This window comes from Ornithorhynchus anatinus, chromosome 13 (assembly GCF_004115215.2).
Source record: "Ornithorhynchus anatinus isolate Pmale09 chromosome 13, mOrnAna1.pri.v4, whole genome shotgun sequence".
Taxonomy (NCBI): domain Eukaryota; kingdom Metazoa; phylum Chordata; class Mammalia; order Monotremata; family Ornithorhynchidae; genus Ornithorhynchus; species Ornithorhynchus anatinus.
This window is the reverse complement of record NC_041740.1, coordinates 30,036,933-30,056,776: the sequence shown is the minus strand read 5'-3', so window position 1 is coordinate 30,056,776 and position 19,844 is coordinate 30,036,933. Positions and strand designations below refer to the sequence as shown.

The 19,844-nt window shown below is 39.4% G+C and overlaps 1 protein-coding gene across 4 annotated transcripts in view; it reads left to right on the top strand.

The window, feature by feature from the left end:
• SEMA3A (semaphorin 3A) overlaps positions 1-19,844 on the top strand; it is a 266,016-nt gene that overhangs the window by 195,139 nt on the left and 51,033 nt on the right. For all 4 annotated transcript variants that reach the window (XM_039913932.1, XM_029077340.2, XM_029077341.2 and 1 more), the window contains one exon: positions 1,973-2,092. In XM_039913932.1, the coding sequence (XP_039769866.1) occupies positions 1,973-2,092 (120 nt within the window). The remainder of the gene's footprint in view (positions 1-1,972; positions 2,093-19,844) is intronic.

Here is a 19,844-nt window from a genome sequence, read left to right as displayed (position 1 = left end):
TGTAACACTGTCAAACAAGAGTATGGTGGTTTCAAATCAAAGTGAAGTTCTCAAAACCAGACTTCTGCAGGATTGTGAGTCCTAGTCCTTGCCTCAACCACCCCCACTTATCCCATTCCTGACACCACATCCCATTCCCAGATTCATCAGCATAACTTACTAACCACAATCAACATCAGATGGCAGGAGAGGATCCCAAACAAAGTCAGTCTACTAGATTCAAAGTTATGCTCATCTCCAACCAATTTCACAGAGAACAGATGACAGTACGATACCTTAAAAGTTGCTATAGGGTGAACTGAAATTGGGCAAACTAAAATAAGGGAACATAGGAAACATTTTAATGACAGTAAACTAGAGCTTCAGATAATACTGCATTTCAACTGAAAACTAGGAGATAACTGGGATAATTCTACTTGCATGGTCCACATAAATCAAGAAAGTAGTGATTATTTGGGGGCAGATATTGAAAGAGGACCACAAAGAGACAAAAATCATAGCAGTCCCAGGCTTTGCAAACAGCAAACATTGTAGGACAGCAAAGTGTCCTTGTGGCGCAGAGGGCACCTAGAACTGTGGATTCCTCATTGGCCTTTTCAGCCATGAAATGCAAGTAGCGATCTGGTACCAGTATCCCATTATGAATATGCTTTAAGTGTGTTTACAGAGGACAACAATACATCAATAATTCCCATCATCAAGGAGTCCTTCATGGTCCCCTGAAAAAATTAGCTGCTGTTATACCCTACCTGCCTGTTGCTGTTTTTCATATTTCTGTGAAAAATAGATTATTGACTTTCTGAGGTTAGGTAAAAACTGTCTACAAACTATGTTATATTGTACTACTACTACTAATTTTGGTACTTGTTATAATCATTTACTATGTGCCAAACACTGCACTAAGTGCTGGGGTAGATAGAAGATAATCAGGTCCCCTCATGGGGCTCACATTCAGCACAGTGATCTCGCAAAGTAAGCACTCAATACCACCACCAACTATTGTTACAACTTGGAAGTGCCTTAATGGTCATTTTCATAAATTATTCTTTCAAAGAACCTGGAAAAGTAGATTCCTCTTTAGACTGTACACTCATTCTGTGCAGAGAACATGTCCACCAACTGTTATATTGTATTCTCCTAAGAGTGTAATACAGTGATCATCACACAGTAAGTGCTCAATAAATGCAATCTATAGATTGGAGTTGCTCTAATTTTTCCAGGAGGAAACACTAACAGAAAAATATTAAACTAATTTATCTGTTTTGTGGGTGGTGTGGTTCTGGATCATTACCGTAGTGGAGAATTCCTCAGGACACAAAGTTCCACATTTGCTTCCCAAGGGTGTTGTTTAAATTATCCTCTAAGTAGGACATCATAGGCAATTGATTATTTTCACTGGATCTGTACTAGGTGAATGGGAAGAATTGAGTAGAGAGAGATTTCCATGGTAGGAATCAAACGTTATTTCTTTACTAAGAGCATTTGTGGAAGTGGATTTGGAAGTGCTAATGGCGTCCCTACTCTTCCTCGCTGAAGAGACCAGCTCTGTTTAGATAGCGTGGCCCAAACCAGGATGAGGGTGGCTTCGACCATGATAATTTAGTCATACTGCCACTGGTAGCCTGCTCCTCTTCAACACCATCACAAACAGTGTCAAGCACTGCCAGTTGGAGGGAACCAAGTAAGTGGCACTTAGTGTTTTACAAATTTCACAGTTATTATTAATTTGAAATCCCCCCTTCTAGACCTTGAGCCCATGACCGTGAACTGTTGCTGAATTGTACTTTCCAAGTGCTTAGAACAGTGCTCTAGTAAGCACTCAGTAAATATGATTGAATGAATGGAGATAAAAAAGGATTGTTTGTAAAAAGTGATATCATTTTAACCTCATGTGATCCTTGGAATACCTGTTTATTTCTTTTAAGAAATCAGTTTAAGAACATGCTCACTGTCATCTCGCATTACTCCTCAGACGGAGAATTATATTCCGGAACTGCAGCAGACTTTATGGGAAGAGACTTTGCTATTTTCCGAACTCTTGGACACCACCATCCTATCAGAACTGAGCAGCATGACTCCAGGTGGTTGAATGGTATGTAGTACATGCAGTAATACATCAGAGGGTGTAGTCTATAATTTTAAAACTCCACAGTGGAAAGACTGTTGACATAACTGGGCTTATATGTATTTGAAAGTCATACACAGTCTATTTGATAAGCACTGAAAGTGTGTATTAGCTTAATGTTTGTTTGAACCATAGTCAGAAGTTAATGTTGGAGGGCAGATGACTGGAGGGTGTGAGAAAAAGACTGACAATGCAAGAAGTTATGCCAACATTGAGCTTCTCATCCAGCAACATGGTTTTCTTTATGGGAAAAAAAAAATCTGGATCTAAGCCACAGAAAGGAGGCAATGGGAAGAGATAAGACAATTTAAGGAGTTGTTCAGATACTAAGCTTGAACATTTTAAGTTCAAAAGTTCCATTTCTGCCTTAATGACAGCCTACTGAGAGAGAAGGTCAAACTCTTCTACATGGAGAATTCAAAATGGAACTGTTTCTCCATGATTGAAAAAACAGCCTTTACAAAGCAAAGCAATTTTAGAAAAGCAGGTTAAAAAACATTAGTTTAATGAGACATTTTTGATTTAGTCCTTGACGATGCACTATAGTTTTCCCAAGTAGTCCAAAAATCTATTGTTTACTTTGTTTCTCTCTAATGTGGCTCATGAAACACAAGCCAAACATCATAAGCATTAGGTCTCCCACATCACAAATCTCTTCCTGAAACAAGTCTCCATCTGTTCCTAGCAGCGAGAGTGACCCAAAACAGCACAGGAACAGCGGTCCAGAGCTCCATGATAATTAATCATAATTGTGGTATTTGTAAAGTGTTTACTGTGTGCCAAGCACTGTATTAAGTGGTGGGATAGTGCAAGGTGTTTATTCAGGTTGGACACAGTCCCTGTCCCAACCTGGGTTCACATTCTAAGTATGAGGAAATCAAATCCTAATTTTCCAGATGAGTAAACTGGAGCATTTGAAGTTCTGGAGGACTACTCCAGTTAGCTGTACATGTGGCTGGAGGAAAGAGCAAGGAGAGGAAGGGGAAGAATTAGCTGGCATAGTGGATAGAGCACGGGTCTGGAAGTCAGAAGGTCACGGGTTCTAATCTCAGCTCTGCCACTTGTCTTCTGTGTGACCTTGGGCAAATCTCTTCACTTCTCTGTGCCTCAGTTACCTCATCTGTAAAGCGGGAATTGGACTATGAGCCCCATGTGGAACAGGGACTCTGTCCAACCTGATTTGCTTATATCCACCCCAGCGCTTAGTATAGCTACCGGACACATAGTAAGCACTTAACAAATACTGTTATTATTATTATTATGAAAACATTGGTGGTAATGGACATACAAGAATATATCAAATTTACCTTTACCCATTAATATACGGGGAGAATTGGGTCAACAACTAATGTATCATCTGAACTTACTATCTTTTATTTATATATTTACTCCAGCACTCAATACAGTGCTTGGCATTTACTGAATGCCACAGTTATTATCATCAGCAGCAGCAGCATCACAACTGCAACAAGATAATTTCCAGATGTGGAAACCCAAACCAGCTAGGCAAAATAAATAGCTACTTGAGAAGTGAGGCTATGTGAGCAAATACTCAGGTTTCAAAAGTCCAGGTATTTCAGGCCAAAGTGTAATGTTTTGGCCCTAAACTGTCATGATATTTTAGAAATTGAAACACAGATAAGAAGGCAGGAACATATCTGGAATAAGTATTCAAATATCCAGTGCTTAGAAAAGTGCTCCATGCGTAGAACAGTACTTGCCCCAAAGTAAGTACTCAAAAGATATTACACAAAAATTGAGATGTTACTGTTTCTTCTTGACCTGAAGCTTTAAAAGACTTTGAATTAATTAATACAAGTTCACTGATTATTATTTTCCAGTTAAACCTTTAATTTGGTTGCTTTCCCTGCATTATCTCTTTGCAATATTTTAGAATGCTTTTGGTGGATTAAAAATATGTTATATTAACACAAAATATAATTCTGCTCTCCAAATAATGGAGCTATTTGTGTGCTGTAGAAAGAGCTTTTTTGTGTGTGAATATGATCAAATGAGAACTTTAAAGGACATGTATAAAGATTTTCACTGTCATTTTGAGACAGAGCCTGATTCCAAGATGGATTTATGTGAAGAAGAAAGCACACAAGTATGTGTATGGTCTCAGTTATCAGGTTAGAGTTTCTTTTGGGCAGGAGACCCGAATGGTGACAGCTAAATCTGAAGGATTTACACTGTGGGAAAACAGAGCCATTGTCCACAGCTCTGTACTTCATCTCTGAAAATGTGTAATTCCTTTGTGAATTCAGTTATCAGTCTCTCAGCACTAAATGTGAGAACTGTTTTTCCCAAATTAGCACGAAGGTTACATCTGACAGGGTGCAGAAACCAGAACTGTTTTAAGATTGAGGATGCAGTCATGTATACGTTTGAACCAAGGGACTTCAACTCTCAGCCCCTCTGAAATTAAATACTGTTCCAGAATAAAATTGGACACAATGTTTACACATTGATGCATAAAATGAATGAGTTTCATGGAAGTAGAATACATTGTCTAATTGTTTGGACTTCCAGCTTCTATACATTTTCATGGAAGGTTCTTTTTTAGTGATCAGGCTGTTAAAATTCACTCTGGCATAGAAGGTACTGTAATTCCTCTAAATCAATGCATCTCTTTTGGAAGAATAAATAGGCCTACATAAGATGCTTTGTATTTTTCAATGAAGGAGGAAAATAAGCTATAAATATAGCACTCAGGGATGAATACTGAAGTTGAACAGAATCAAGTTAACTTAGGTTTATGCACATGAGCTCAGGGCTTAAACAACAGCCCGTGTCAGTTCAGTCCTTGGCCCTTCTCACTTGGCTGTCAGAGAAGTGCTCTGTTTATTACTGCTGGGGAGACCAGGGTTGGACAGTCTGAACTTGGTGAAAATCCTGCTTTTTCCACCATCTCTCTCTTTTAGGCCACACAGTTCTTGGCCTCAATAGGAGGTGTGTGTGGTGGGATCAACTTGTTCAATTTCTGTCACTTTCTGGGGTGGTCTAAGTTGACTTCATCTTCTACTTTATTATTTTGGATGTTAAGGAAGTTCTCCCCTGCCTTCTTAAATACTCAGTAAATACCACTGATCGATTGATTCTCCCCTTCTTCTTTCTCTCCTTCATCTTCCTATGCTCCACATTGGTAGTTCAGAAAGGAATGTCTGCGCCAGGCCATGTAAGGTTATTTCTTAACCACATACAGCCCATGGTGCAGTACAGACTAAACATCATTAATTTAGATATTAAGAAATCTGCTCCACAGATGCTTGTAGAATGGAAAAGAATGTTAAAAGAGAGACTGGGGATCAGAGCACTGAACCTCTGATAGTTTAAGATAGTGGCTCCTAACTGTAGGTTCAGAGCTTGCTGTGGGCAAGAATCTGTCAATTATACTGTTGTGTTGTACTCTCTCAAGCACTCAATACAGTGTTCTGCACACAGTAAGTGCTCTTTAAATATTATTAATTGATAAAGGATCTCAATTCTATTTGCATGCAGTCATCACAAGTGGGAGTACAGACAAATCCAGTTATAACTCCAACCTCCTACCTCCAACCACCCTGCTTTTCTGGTTAGAAAATCATAAGAACAATGCCACACAAATCCTATTCTTGGGCCAAACGTCTTCTATCAAACTCCAGTGAACTTCTGAAAAATCAGGACCTACATGATGTATACATATCTAGACTGTTGCTAACGCCAACCAGTATGAGTATCAAATGGTGTGGCCTAGTGAATGGAGCATGGTCTGGGTCTGAGGCTTCACCACTTGACTGTTGGGCGACCTTGGGAAAGTCACTTAAACTTCTCTGTTGCACAAAGTCAGCACTTAGTAAATGTGATTGCTTGATCTGTGACAATTTTTTCAGCTGCAAAATGATAATAATAATAATAATAATAAATGATGCCTTTTCCTGCCTCAAAAAGCACAACTCATTTCTAGAAGACTATTATGGGAGGGAAGATAATGAAGTTAGATAACAAACGTGATAAGGGAGACAAGGTTATTGATAAGTCAGGGCATAATTATATGCTGAAATAATTCTCCCAAGTAAACAAGCACTTTCATTAATTAAGGCGAGTGATTGTACCATATGATGTACAGAAATTATGGTCCAGTGCTTATCAGAATGGTGACTTAATAAAGGAAACCACAGAACAATTACATCGTGCATGACTTAGGCTTTTTTGTGAGCTTGCAAAATGTCTCTAAATCACTGTAAAATAATAATATCTAGAAGTTAATAATAATTTAGCTTTTGCTGTAATGGTTACAAAAAAAGTAAACTCTATTTACATTTTCAAAGAATAGCATGGAAAGATCACTGGAATAATGGAAAGTAATTTTTTTGTAGATTCTGGAATTCATAGTAATCATTCTGAAGAAATCTCTCAGTACAACCAATCTCAGGAACTGCTTAAGGAAACAGAGTATATGCCCATCCTTTTGAACTTAGGTATTTATTAACTCCCATGAGCAATTAAATTTCCTATCACTTGGAAATTTGAGTTCCTCTGAAATCTCTGGGCATCAAAGCCTGCTGTGTCCCTGGAGAGTGATAGCAGTGCTAAGAGCCGGTTATATTGTTCCCCTCACCACCATTCCCATCTAAGTCTCTCAGTTTCAACACCATGTTCAGGTATGCAAGTGGTATTTTAAGGTGCGAATGAGATTCCCAAACTTTCAATCACTCACTCAAGGTTAGATGGATGAGAAATCACTTACTAAATTGGAAAATTCCTCTTTCATTAAAAACAGAGGGAACTCCACTCACTGAAAGACACAGCCCTTTTGAGAAGAACTAGGAACACATCCCCATTTCCCTTTTTGATCTTTTCCTCCTTTCTTCTGCAGTCATTTGCCTGAGTGCGGACACTGTCTGTATTAATTTCCTCTTCAAGAGTCACTGCAGTCCCAGTTCGGTGGGTGTTCAAAAGGGATTTACTGTTGACTGGATAATCTGAGTTCATGTGTGCAGGGAAAGTGAGTGAGGAGATTTACTCAGAAAAAGGAATGGCATGACAATGCATGTCACAATGGTGTGACTAGCCCTTCTGACATGGTTCTCAAAAGCTCTCCCTCTGTGAAAACAGAAGCCTGTTTGCAAATTAATTAGTTTCTGGCCACAGCTTGATTGTTGACCCAGAGTTTGTAGAGTGGAAAAACAATCAGATTAGTCAGCTCCATATAAAGGGCCAGTTCAACGTTTGTGTGTGGTTTGTCCAACTATTGAAGCTGTGAATGGAGTGAAACAAATGCTCTTCTGAGAAGCCTAAGCAAAGGTTAAGTGTGATGAGTATAGACAGCATCGGCAGCAGGAACTGGGAAAATGGAAGCTTTCTGAACATACAAAACTGGAGGTTGCCAAGTAATTTCATTGAATTTTAATGGCACCGACAGACTGGGACAAAATGCCACTTGTTACATTTTAATCTCTATTAGTCAAAGGCTTACTTCATTATTAAACTTCAGCTTGACATGAACTAGCCAAGGCTTTCACTATAGCAGTGGTAAAGTCTTAAAGGATAAATATGTTAATAGCAGGATGAAAAGGAAGGCAACAGGGTGACTTGTCTTCCCGTTTAGATATTTCCAGTTACTTTCTTTCATACAAATACATTTAAGCCCAATTCTAATCATTCGGGGAGTCTGATTACTAAAAGGGATTTGTAATCTACTTGATTTATTTTGTCGAGCCAAATTTGATTGTTAATCTTGAGAAATTCAGCATCAAAAGGCCTAAGGGTGGTCTTTGCTAAACTCCATTCCCTCTTGTTTTTCCAAGATTTTAGAATACTTTGGTCACTGCTTTATTTCCGTTTTTCTTTTTGTCTCCATGGTTTCATATGCTGCAGGAAAACATAGACTAGAGGTCTCATCCATGTAGGTAGTGCATCATTTGGAAAATTTCTACTAAGTAGCATTGGCTGTGGAAAAGACCAAGAGTAGACCCTGCATAAGGTCAAACTGGGGGATATGGGTGACCTTCTCCATCCCTTACCCCATAAAATTAAAATGCATAAATCCCTCAAGGCAGTCTCTCTGGATCAGATCTTTCAGGCAGTAGCCAAGCGCTTTAACCACAGTGTAAATGCCGAGGCTTTGAGTTTCCAGGCAACCCTGGACAATTAGTCTTTCTGGCTTCTTTCTCAGATAGTGTGCTGGAATGACCCATCACTCACAGGGCTTAGGAATCACAGGGCTAGGTGCTATATATGTATCTAGATATGCCGAGTCAAAACAAGGTAGAAAGACAAACAATCAAATAGCTTTTAAACCCAATTGAGCATCAACGTATGTGTAAAGAAAGGACTGTGGGGTGGAGCGATTAAGACAGGAAAACTTGATGAAGGTGGTGTGAGAGTGATTGATGCATTTGCTTGGAAGTAGTCTATATATAACAGACACCACTGCCTGAAGATAAGTCTGCTTCTTTAGCTGCAATTGCTTTCTGCCTCATCTTCTCTTCCATACAAGTCTTCCTCTAAGAATAACAACCGTTAACTTTGAGTAGGTCACTCACAGGTGAGAAGATCCTCAGAGACTGTTTTAAAGGTCAGACCTAAACTGGGCACATCTTCCAGAATAGAGACATTGATTCGTTCAGTCACAATTAGTACACTTCCTGTGACGCCAAATGAGAAAGACTGACATAATATCACTACCATAAAAAGGTTGCAACTTTGAAATGCTTCCAAATGGACATTAAGGACCTGTCTTTGTGGATCAACCTAAAATTAGAGGCTTTTTTTGAACATATTTGAGGCAGCATTTTTAAAGGAACAAACAGATTTAATTTAACCTCCTTGCATCTCAGACTTAAAAGTTATTTTGCAACTATCCTTGGCATGAATCTGGGATCTTGCTATGGTTGAACATCACTGGAACTCAGCATGTAAACCTAAATAAATACTGTAATCCTAGGAATTGGTTATTTTTTTACCAATTTTTCATTAGTTTCAAAACACTCAACACAGAGCAAAGGACAGTGTAATGTTTAGTCTTTTCACTGTGACCTTTTCCCAAAACTGTACCCATTTCCCTGATGTGGGATAAACTCTCAGGAAAATCTCTCCCCATGAATTTTCATCCATTTCAGCCAGAATGCTTGTTAGGCTAATTAATTGCTTTTGTTCTTTGGTTATTCAATTACAAATCTCAGGACATGACAGGACCACTGTACTAAAGAAAGACATCACATTTGCACAGGTATAGAATCCCAACACGAATGTGTGTGGCAAATCAGTACCTCCAGATTTATTTTTGCCCTCTGGGACCCTCCCTGCCTTTTCAGCTTAGCATGCAATATGATTTAAATTACAGCTTGTACCGAGGTGTGCCTTGGGATTTCACTTCATGTTTTCAAGTGTTTATAGTTCATTGAGCTTTAACCTCCCTGATTCAGAAAATTAAATAATGTCATGGCTGATATCAAACTGATGGCAGGCCCTCAATTGCTTAAACACTTCTGGTATTAAATGTTTATTTTTAAAATGTGTAGCAAAAACATTTAAGTATTAAACCACTGGGAAAAAAATCAAAGTGTTGGTAAGAGACTGGCTTAAGCTTGTGAAGTTGGACTTTGCAAAAAGTGAATTCTATGGCAAAATAAATAGGGCAGTAATATGTTGCAACCCAAAGTATTTTGTTGGCTTAAGTAAATTAAACACACCAAAAAGAAAAAAAAATAATTCTATCCAGGGGTTCCTTTGCTACTAGTAAGAGGTTTTCAACCAGGAGTAGAAGCGCCTCCGGGATTTCTTCAAAGGATCATAATGGAGCAGGTTTGGAACATCATGGCAGTAGCAGGAGCAGCTCTCACCACTGTTGACCCTCTTCTTTCTGGTCTCCTTGACAAGTCATGAATCCCCAGGAGCCCAACAAGAAGCAGATCAGCAGCAACTGAAGCAGGTGCGAAGAGAAACTGCTCCTGCAGCTGCCGCTACCACCGGCTCTCCAGAGTACAGTAATAAGCGGGCCCACAGACCCAGAGATGGCTGTGGTGATGGTGGAATCAACCATGCCAGCTTTTGCCATTCATTCAGTCGTATTTATTGAGCGCTTACTGTGTGCAGAGCACTGTACAGTCACAGTTCTGGGTCAGGCGTTGGGAGAAAAGGGACAGGGGATGATGGTATAATGGGAAGAGGGATTGAAAGGGGGTGATAATAATTATGGTATTTGTTGAGCGCTTTTATGTGGCAGGAACTGTACTAAGCACTGGGGTGGATACAAGCATATGGGATTGGACACAGTCCGTGTCCCACATGGGGTTCACAATCTCACTGCCCACTTTACAGATGAGGTACCTGAGGCACAGAGAAGTGAAGTGACTTTCCCCAGGTCACAGAGCAGACAAGTGGCCAAACCGGGACTAGAACCCATGATCTTCTGATTCTTAGGCCTATGCTCTATCCACTGTACCATGTTGCTTCCCTAGTGATGTGGCGGCAGTGGGTGTAAGGAGAGATTTAGAGCTATGAGTGGAACTCCTTGAGACCACTGGGGTACAATTTCTAAAAACAAATACAAAAGTAGGTAGGACTGCAAACTGTAAGATCCTGGAATACTAATAATTGTACTTGTTAAGCACTTTTTTATTACGATAGTTATTCAGCACTTACTAGGTGACAGACACTATTCTAAGCACTGGGTTGGTTCAGGTTAATTAAGGTCAAACTCAGTCCTTGTCCTGCATGGGAGTAAGTAGGAGGAAGAATAGGTATTGAGTCCCCATTTTACAGTGAGAAGACTGAGGCACAGGGAAGTTAAGTGACTTGCCCAAAGGTCACACTGAAATCAAGCGGCAGAGGCAGAATTAGAACCCAGGTCCTCTAACTCCCAGACCTGTGCTCTTTCCACTAGGCTGTACTGCTTCAGCTTCTGTAAGCCCTGGAGTAGGTACAGGATAATCAGGTCAGACCTAATCCCTGCCCATCATGGCACTCACAATCTAATAAGGCAGGAGTTGTGTCTTCTCAGCTTTTCTGTATTTTTAGGATATTGCTCTACAAACAGTAGATGCTGAAAAATAAAGGCTAGATATGATGACAGTAGCAATATTAAGCACTTACTGTGTGCAGAGCACTGTATTAAGCACTGGGAAAGAATATTCAGGGAGGAATTAGACACAGATCCTGTCCTTCAAGGGGTTCACAATCTAGACAGTGGCCATCAGTAAATACTCATTAATCTCCCACATGGCATTGCTAAACCAAACATTTGGGATAAAGAATAGCCCTAACCCCGTTCCTCAGTAACTTTACAATCTACATGGCAGGATGAATTTCCAGAATTTTCTATTCCAGAAAAGCCTCCAGTGGCAGTAGGGTCAGTCAGTAGCACTTTCAAGCACATTGTTAGACTTTGCTATTCGGAGTTTTCTGGCGCTATGTTTCCATTACCTTTAAATTCATCAGTCAACACTAGCATGTTGTGGCTGTCTGGGAAATAGCTCAGCGGTGGATTTCCAAACCCTGACCTGGTGTTTAAGAAAGCACTATATTCAGTGATATTTTCGTTGACGTTGTTGTTTCACCTGTAAAGCAAGACTCTACAAATCCACTAAGGCTGGACCTGCCTAGTGTCCTCTGCATATTCAGACAGACTCTTGGTGCTCAACAGATATTCTGGTTTTTATTAAAAAAATTGTCCTGATGATAACAACAAGCCAAGAGACTTTATTGATTCCAACAGTGCTGATTTTCAGAAAACTAGGGTGTTTGGGTATGATGGAATGATACATTAGAGGCCTTGGAAACTAAGTCATTATCTGGGGTTAAGCTATGAGTGATCGATCAGAACCTAATAAAAAATGCCAGCAAACATCATGATCTCAATTTTTCGCTCTTCTAAAATAAACTATCTAAAGTAGAGCAGTGACTCTGATATAGCAAACTTTTAAATCAATGTTTGAGACAATTTTTTTTATTTTTTGAAAATTTTAACTTAATGAATTACAATCCATTAAAAGTTTAAATTTTTTAGGGGAAATATGGAAATAAGAACTTTAAAATTAATTATCCGTAACAACAAAGCGGTAGCAAAGCCTAATGGGAAGAGCACAGGCTTGGGAGTCAGAGGTCGTGGTTTCTAATCCCTCCTCCACCACTTGTCTGCTGTGTGACCTTAGGCAAGCCACTTCTCTGTGCCTCAGTTCCCTCATCTGTAAAATGGGGATTCAGACTGTGAGCCCCACATGGGGCAACATGATTACTTTGTATCTACCCCCAGCGCTTAGTTCAGTGCTTGGCACATAGTAAGCGCTTAACAAATTCCATCATTATTATTACTCCCTTCAAATGCATGCCCTTTACTTAAGGCATAAATGAAAGACTAAACATAGTCTTTTCCAGGATTCAGTGCAAGCGTTGCCAAATATTATTGGAATTCATATTAATGTATGAAGGGTCTCACAGAAGAGTATTTCATATGCTGGCCATCTGGTGGTCAGTAAAACCAATTAATGGACCAAGTAATTTGATATGGTACAGTACAAATAAATGCTTACAATATTAATGGAAAATATGTAGCAAATAGCTTTTAGGCAGTAATTCAACTGTCTGAATTTCTACTTCGCTGATTACTTAGCTCTTTTTTGGTGTGACTAGCAAGATTTGAAGATTTTTTTCAAGCCTCGCTCTCTCCTAATCACCTTATTCTAAGCTGCCTTTTCCATTTAGTATCTTGAGCAACCTAGATATCAGTGTCTCTCCCATGACTTAGTCACAGTTAACCTCACTTCCTCCCCACCCAGCTGCTCTTTCCTAGTTAGCCTCTGATAAGAATCCCTCTGCCCTTGTGTGACCTGCTTTAGTCAGCTGCTAATTTGTGTTCCTGGGGCACTTATACAGGGTCTCATACAACTTCCTTTCCTCAGAAGGAATTCTCTAGAAAGTATGATACTGAACCCATTCCCCAGAGACCTAGATCTCTGCTTCTCCAAAGGGTAAGTGGTTCACCCAGACATGTGAGAACTCGAATGCAGTTCCAAAGTGTCTAAATTACAGAGCTGAATGCTTATGTATAAGCCAGCAAGTAATGGGAGAACAACATTTGTCTCATATTCAATTACACTGAAGATAACACTGCCCTGTTAGGATGGAGGTGAGAATGTTCAGAATTTTTGACAATAGAGGCACTCACATTCCACGACATCTGCCCTCAGGCCTGGTTCCCTTTAAATTTCAACCCATTTGGTGCTGTGTGTTAAATGCGGATATTGGAATTGTAGACAGTCCAACTGAAGATTTGAAAATTGGAAGTCTTTAAGGAATTTCTGGCCACACTGCAGGAGGGTAGGCAGCCTAGGAATGCTAAAAGCATTTGTGGTTTATGCGAATCAGGCATATTTAAATAGTGCTAATTTGATGGGAATTGGGAAATCTATTCTTCCAGAAACACCCACTCCAAAACATATGTACATTTGTACACACACACACACACACACACACTTCTCCTTTGAAAGCAGCCTATAATCACTGAAAAATATTTAAGGGAATTTATAGGTCAGTGTGGTAAGGTCCATTTGCATGCATTTTTGAACTAACCACAAATTATAGCTAGAAGTATTAGTCAATTCATTATTCTTTATGCCTACAAATATATGGTATATATAAGGCTTTTTTTGTCTTGTTTTTTTCTCCCCGGGAGTGGAATGACCAAATTATGAAGGGCATGGAAATTTGAGAACTAGGCTTATGTGTTGCACAGATTCCCTAAATAAGAATTTTGTGATCTGTTTGTGGTGACATTTTTTGCACCGTTCAATCTGGGCCTAACTTGCAAAGCCCTTCAAAAAAGGAGAGAGCAGATATGTATCAATTTTCTTTACTCTCATTGTAATGCTAAGTATTTCAATATCCAGAACTCTTGAGTGTTTATAATTTATAACCCTTGGTAATGATTTAAATTAAGAAGACATTATGTTAATGCTAAATTAGAATGGAATCTGAATCACAAATAAGGTTGTCATAATTAATGTGATCGCACTGAATATAAGTGACTAATTATTAATTGTACTTAGGTATTACATTATTTTCACTAAATTAGCAAAAAAGTCATTATGCATTATTTGCTCATTTTAGTGTTTGCCATAGTTTGTAAATGAGTTTTTAACAGATTTTTGTGTGATTTTTTTTTTCCAGTAAGCTAGTTGTATACAGTTTGAAAGATGTAGCTCTGGGACTCAGCTAGAATTTGTTGGGGTTAGAGGCTCTTTAAGTATTTCTGGTGTCCCTCACTTCTTCCCTTTGTCCAGCCTTGCTTCTTATTATATATTTTGCACTCTACTACTCTCAAATTCTTCAGATGATATTTGTGTCAAGGACCCTAAAATGAATTTCCATGGTTTAACTTTCCTGCTTCATTTGCCTTGTATTCATTTCCACTAAAAGCAAAAGCCTAGCCCTTTAGGTTAGGTTAGGTTTATATAGTCTACATGAGGGCCCAACTCAGTTGTAAATTGGGAATTGGGAAGATTTAGCAGGCCTCACTGACATTTTCTATTCTCTGTCCATAGAACCCTGTCATCCCTCCTTATTGGAAACGTGGGTCTCTTACACAAAAATGTGGTTAACTCAGGGCAATCCCTCCCCAATACTGACAAAACAGCTATCCATTGATAGCTGAATATCCCTTTCTCCTCTCCCTTGCTTCCTAAATACTAACCCCATGTTAAAGAGCAAAAAAAAAAACTGTTCTCATAAGTGCTGAAGAGTCCACAGTAGTTTTGAGCAGCATCCTCAGTATGTGAGTAGCCTTATTTAGAAACCTATCAAAATAGGAAGGGCTGGAAATAATGGCATATCTTCACCTGTGTCTGGTCTACCACACTTTCATTGATGTAATACCACCATCAGTAGTGTAATATTTGAATATATCCCCTCACTTCAATATACACATCTGAGAAGCAGCATAGCCTCACAGAAAGACCACAGGACTGGGGATGAAAATCCCAGCTTCACCATTTTCATGCAGTGTGACCTTGGGCAAGTAATTTAGCTTCTTTGTGTCTCAGTTTCATTATCTATAAAATGGGGTTAAATACCTGGAACAGGGTCTGAATCCAGCGTAATTATATTGTATCTATCCCAGCATTTTGCACAATGCTTGGCACTTAGTAAGTGCTTAACAAATACTGTTATCAGCATTACAATTAGTTGAGGGAAACTATTTTAGAGACAGAGTACGTCAAGTAAAATCTAGCAAAAACCTCGGCTTTAAAGCAATAAAAGGAGGCAAATATATGTTTCTTACTGAAAATATTGCATCTTGAGATTCAGAAAACACACAGAGAGAGATTAATGACCCCAAATTTGAGCTTTCACTCCTTAGAAGAAATTTTTACAGATTAAATAGGAGGGGTAGTTATATAAGATTGTTTGTGCAAAAGATAATTTACTTTGAAAATTATGCTATAATTTATCTGCTTTTCTGTCTTAAATTTTCTCCTACTTATAATTAGACTTTTCAAGACTCGAAACTATTGTTGTCCCTTTAAGAACAAAGGATCCGTGACTGCTAATTATATTACAGTGAAACCTTTTTTTCTTCCTTGGAGGGAAGAATTTATAATAATTGTGTGAAAGTTTTCTGACTAGTAGATAAATAGATTAGTCAAAGTACAGCACTGAAACAGTATTGAGGTTCTAATACATATAATTAGAATTCAACTACTGTATCATCACTAAACAGGAGCTTTATGAAAAAGAGAAAATTCTAAGGAGGCTTCCAAATCAAAGCTGATTCATTCAGCTCCCTCAGCTAGGCTCTAGTGAAGTCTCTCGCCTGACATGTGTTGCCAGGTCTATTCAGAGCACAGTCAGTGGCCATGTGGCTTTTGTTAACTAGTAGTGGGTCCAGCTCATTCTCCAGAGGAAGCCTGTTTGATCTGGGTCTTCTCGGCCTTTTGTGTCCATGCAGAGAGGCATGGGAGCCCTGCAGATTCCCAGCCGCCTCAGGGCTCAGAATGTGGGCAGTGGGGAAGGGGTGATGCCACAGGGGATAGCTTCTACGATGTACCTAATGAAAGTTTTGCTGAAGCCCTTACTGCAGTGAAAAGACCGAGGGGTAAATGTCAACCGATAGACGTTATGACCATTCCCTTGATGTGCTGTCAGAGCTAGGTTGAAAGCTTGGATATTCCCCAGATTTTCCTTAAGGGACAACCCAGGTTTGCACTGCAACATAAACAGGAATGGTTTATTAAACCTGCTTTACCCCTGGTCCCCAAAGAAGATCACTTTTCCCTAGATCCAAACCTCAACACATATATTACATCTCAATCTGAGACCTTCTCTGCTCTCAGCTACTCAAAGAGCCAACTCTGCCGTTCCCATGATAGGCTATTTCTCCCAGTCGCCCTATTCTCCTATGTATCCCATCAGCCAGCATTCCTACTCACCCCTGATTGATTTCTGGTTCTTTCAGGTCCCTGTGCTGTTATTTTAAGAATTATGAAAAATTTGGGGTCACTTTCCTGGGACTACAAATCTACATGTGTATATCTATTCCTGATACCAAATGGAAGCTGCATTATTTAAAAACTTGGTGATATCTAAAATTGTGTTGCGTCCACCACTGTTTCAGTGGTAAATACGGGTTGACAGAAGATGGTTCAAATACAACTGCAATAATATCCAGTTCCTTCCTACCAGTGAAATTAAAGAAGGTTGTGAACAGAAAAAGATTCATTTTTAGCCATCTGCATTGTCTGCCATTGTCTCGCTCTTTATTAATTCATTCAATCATATTTATTGAGCACTCACAGAGCAAACCACTGTACTAAGTGCTTGGGAGAGTACTATTCAACAACGAGAAGCAGCATGGCGTAGTGGATAGAGCGTGGGCCTGGTACTCAGAAGGTCATGGGTTCTAATCCCAGCTCTGACACTTGTCTGCTGCATGATCTTGGGCAAATCACTTCACTTCTCTATGACTCAGTTCCCTCATCTTTAAAATGGGGCTCAAGACTGTGAGCCCCATGTGGGACAGGTACTGTGTCCAACCTGATTTGCTTACATCCACCCCAGCGCTTAGTACAGTGCCTGGCATATAGTAAGTGCTTAACAAATGTGACAATGATTATGAATTATTATTAACAAGCAGATACAGTCTCTGCCCACAGTGGGCTCACAGTCTGGAGGGGGAGATAGACATTAATATACATGAATAAGTAAATGAATTACATATGGATATATCATTTGCTGTGGGGATAAAAGGGAGGATGCATGAAGGGAGCAAGTCAGGGTGACACAGCAGGGAGTGGGAGAAGGGAAGAGAACACTTCTCTGAAATTAATTAGCCTAGCACTGGGAATCAATTTGCAATAGCTTTAAATTCAGTTTTCAGTGAAGACTGGTCACACAGTCCTGCAACTGGACCCTGTGAAATGCTAATGAACTGATTACAGTGTAGCTGAGGGAACAGGCATTCCTGCAGAGCCATGTAATGTTCTCCTCCTTCCCATCATGGTAACATGGTTCTCTCAGATGACACTCTTCCCCTTGCCACTCACTCTAGAGGGGCCTTATCTTCTCCTACTTCCCAAGACTTACAGGGAAAGGGGAGGAGTTGACTTCCTTTTTGCTCCCCAGTGCTTCTTTCACATCACCCCACCCATCCCTCTATCCCTCTCATTGAAGCCCATATCATCCACCTCTACCACCCACTGCAGTTACTAATCACAGTCATTTACCATCCTCTCAGGCCCCTCCTGCAATTTTTTAAACCATTCTGATTTCTTTCTCACATCCCTTCTTGCTTAATCCATCCCTACATTGATCCTTGGGGACTTCAGTATCCATGTGGATGTTCTTAAAGACCTCCCTATTGCCTGCTTCGTCTCAACTCCTAAACTCCACTGACCTCCTGCTCCACCCCACCTCACCCACTCACAGACTCAGACATATGCTCAATTTCATCATCTCTAAACAGATAAATAAAATGACTTGCCCAGATTCGTGCAGCAAGCAAGTGGTGGAGCTAGTATTTAGAACCCAAATCTCCTGACTGCCAGTCAAGTGCTTCTTTCAACAGCCTTAGCTTCTTTCAGCATGTGCAATGATTGCACAATGAGCTTAACAAATCCTTCAGATAGTTTGTAGAGTAGGGAACCTTAATTTAAAAAAAAAAAAAAATAAAATAAAACATTAACAGGCATTCTTGAGACGCGACACAAAGATGTGAATAAAATGGATGGGCAGGGGAACGTGATTCTGCAAGGTATAAACACTTGACCTCTGTAATTAATATATATGTCAAGACTCAGCATTTATGATACTACTGGATTCATGCTTATATTTGAACCTCCAGAAAGCGTGGAATTGCTTTGTTTGCCAGGAGAGAAAGACTCAACTGGAATGGAGAGTTGGTACCATGATTAACGTGACCAAGCTGAATTCTCACAATCAGTGAGCCTCACCTGAGGTTAGCTGGAACAAAATGATAGTGTGCCTTTATGCCTCGAATGCTTTCCCACAATTCACGTGCTATTCCTTCAAATCTGAGATTTTTCCTCAGACTATCTTCATCTCAAAGATTTTTGAGATGATACTTGCATTTGTTGAGCTGATACCACCACTAAGAACTAATGTGGAGTTTAAATAATGGCATAGAGGAATGTGGGGATGTGGGAGGGAAATGTCTCTAACAATTGCTAGTACCATAGTTTTCAGAAAAAAAAATTATTCACAAGGATCCCATTAATCTCAGATAAAAAACCTGAGCCCAGGTTCCTTTAAGATATATCTAATTCTTCACTGTCAAACTAGCCAAGGTATGTGGCTTAGAAAGGCAGCACAGAGGAAACACTAGTTTATTTTTCTTTCTTCTCTAGGATATTTAGATCATGCCTCTTTAGTGGGTGAACTTTTTAGCTCCTTGTTTAAGTACTGATTTTCTTAGAAATGAATTACACACTCAGATATACTCATTTCCAGTCTCATTAAATACAGCAAAGTAAGCACAATGTCTAGAGAATTTGGCAAACTTCTTGGCAAAGGGAAGAAAAATGTGCTAGAAATTAAAATGTGGAAGATTGAAATAGAAAATGCAGTTTTGTTTAAACCCTCCAAATCCCTGCTTTGAAGAGAAGGTGAGGGTGAAAATGAGAACTGCAGAATTTACCACTCACCATATTGTACCAATGGTTTGGACTCAAACTTTCTCAAAGCTATCCTCAAGACATTAGCACTGTGCTTACGCTGCTAAGTAAGTGTCTGGTCATCCTCTTTGAAAATAGGAATGAACTAGGCTTTGAAAATTAGATTTTATGTCAGTGATTACAATGCTTGGGTAGAAATTTCATCTCTGGAGACAGGTATTAGATAAAACTTAAAATGTCAGAGTGTAGGGGGTATTTTTTGACATTGCATTTTAATTTAAGATTTTTCTGGTCTTGATAGCTCTAGGGACATGAAAGGATTTCTCCAGACATTTTTCCGGTGTTTGGGAACTGAAAAAAGCCTACAACTCTACTAAGAGAAGAGTGATATTTCCCCATGATACCCTTGAATTTCATCAGAATTACCGAGAGATTTGCTTTCCAAAAACAATTATATATAAACATGGTAATGCAATTTGAGCACCTGATTCATCTTTCTTAACGATTATTTCCTGAGAGGAAGTCCCTTTAACCTTGCTTAAATAACAAAACCATACAACAAACCCCAAAAGTCTCACGCTATTAGTTAACATAATTCAAGCTTATGTTGC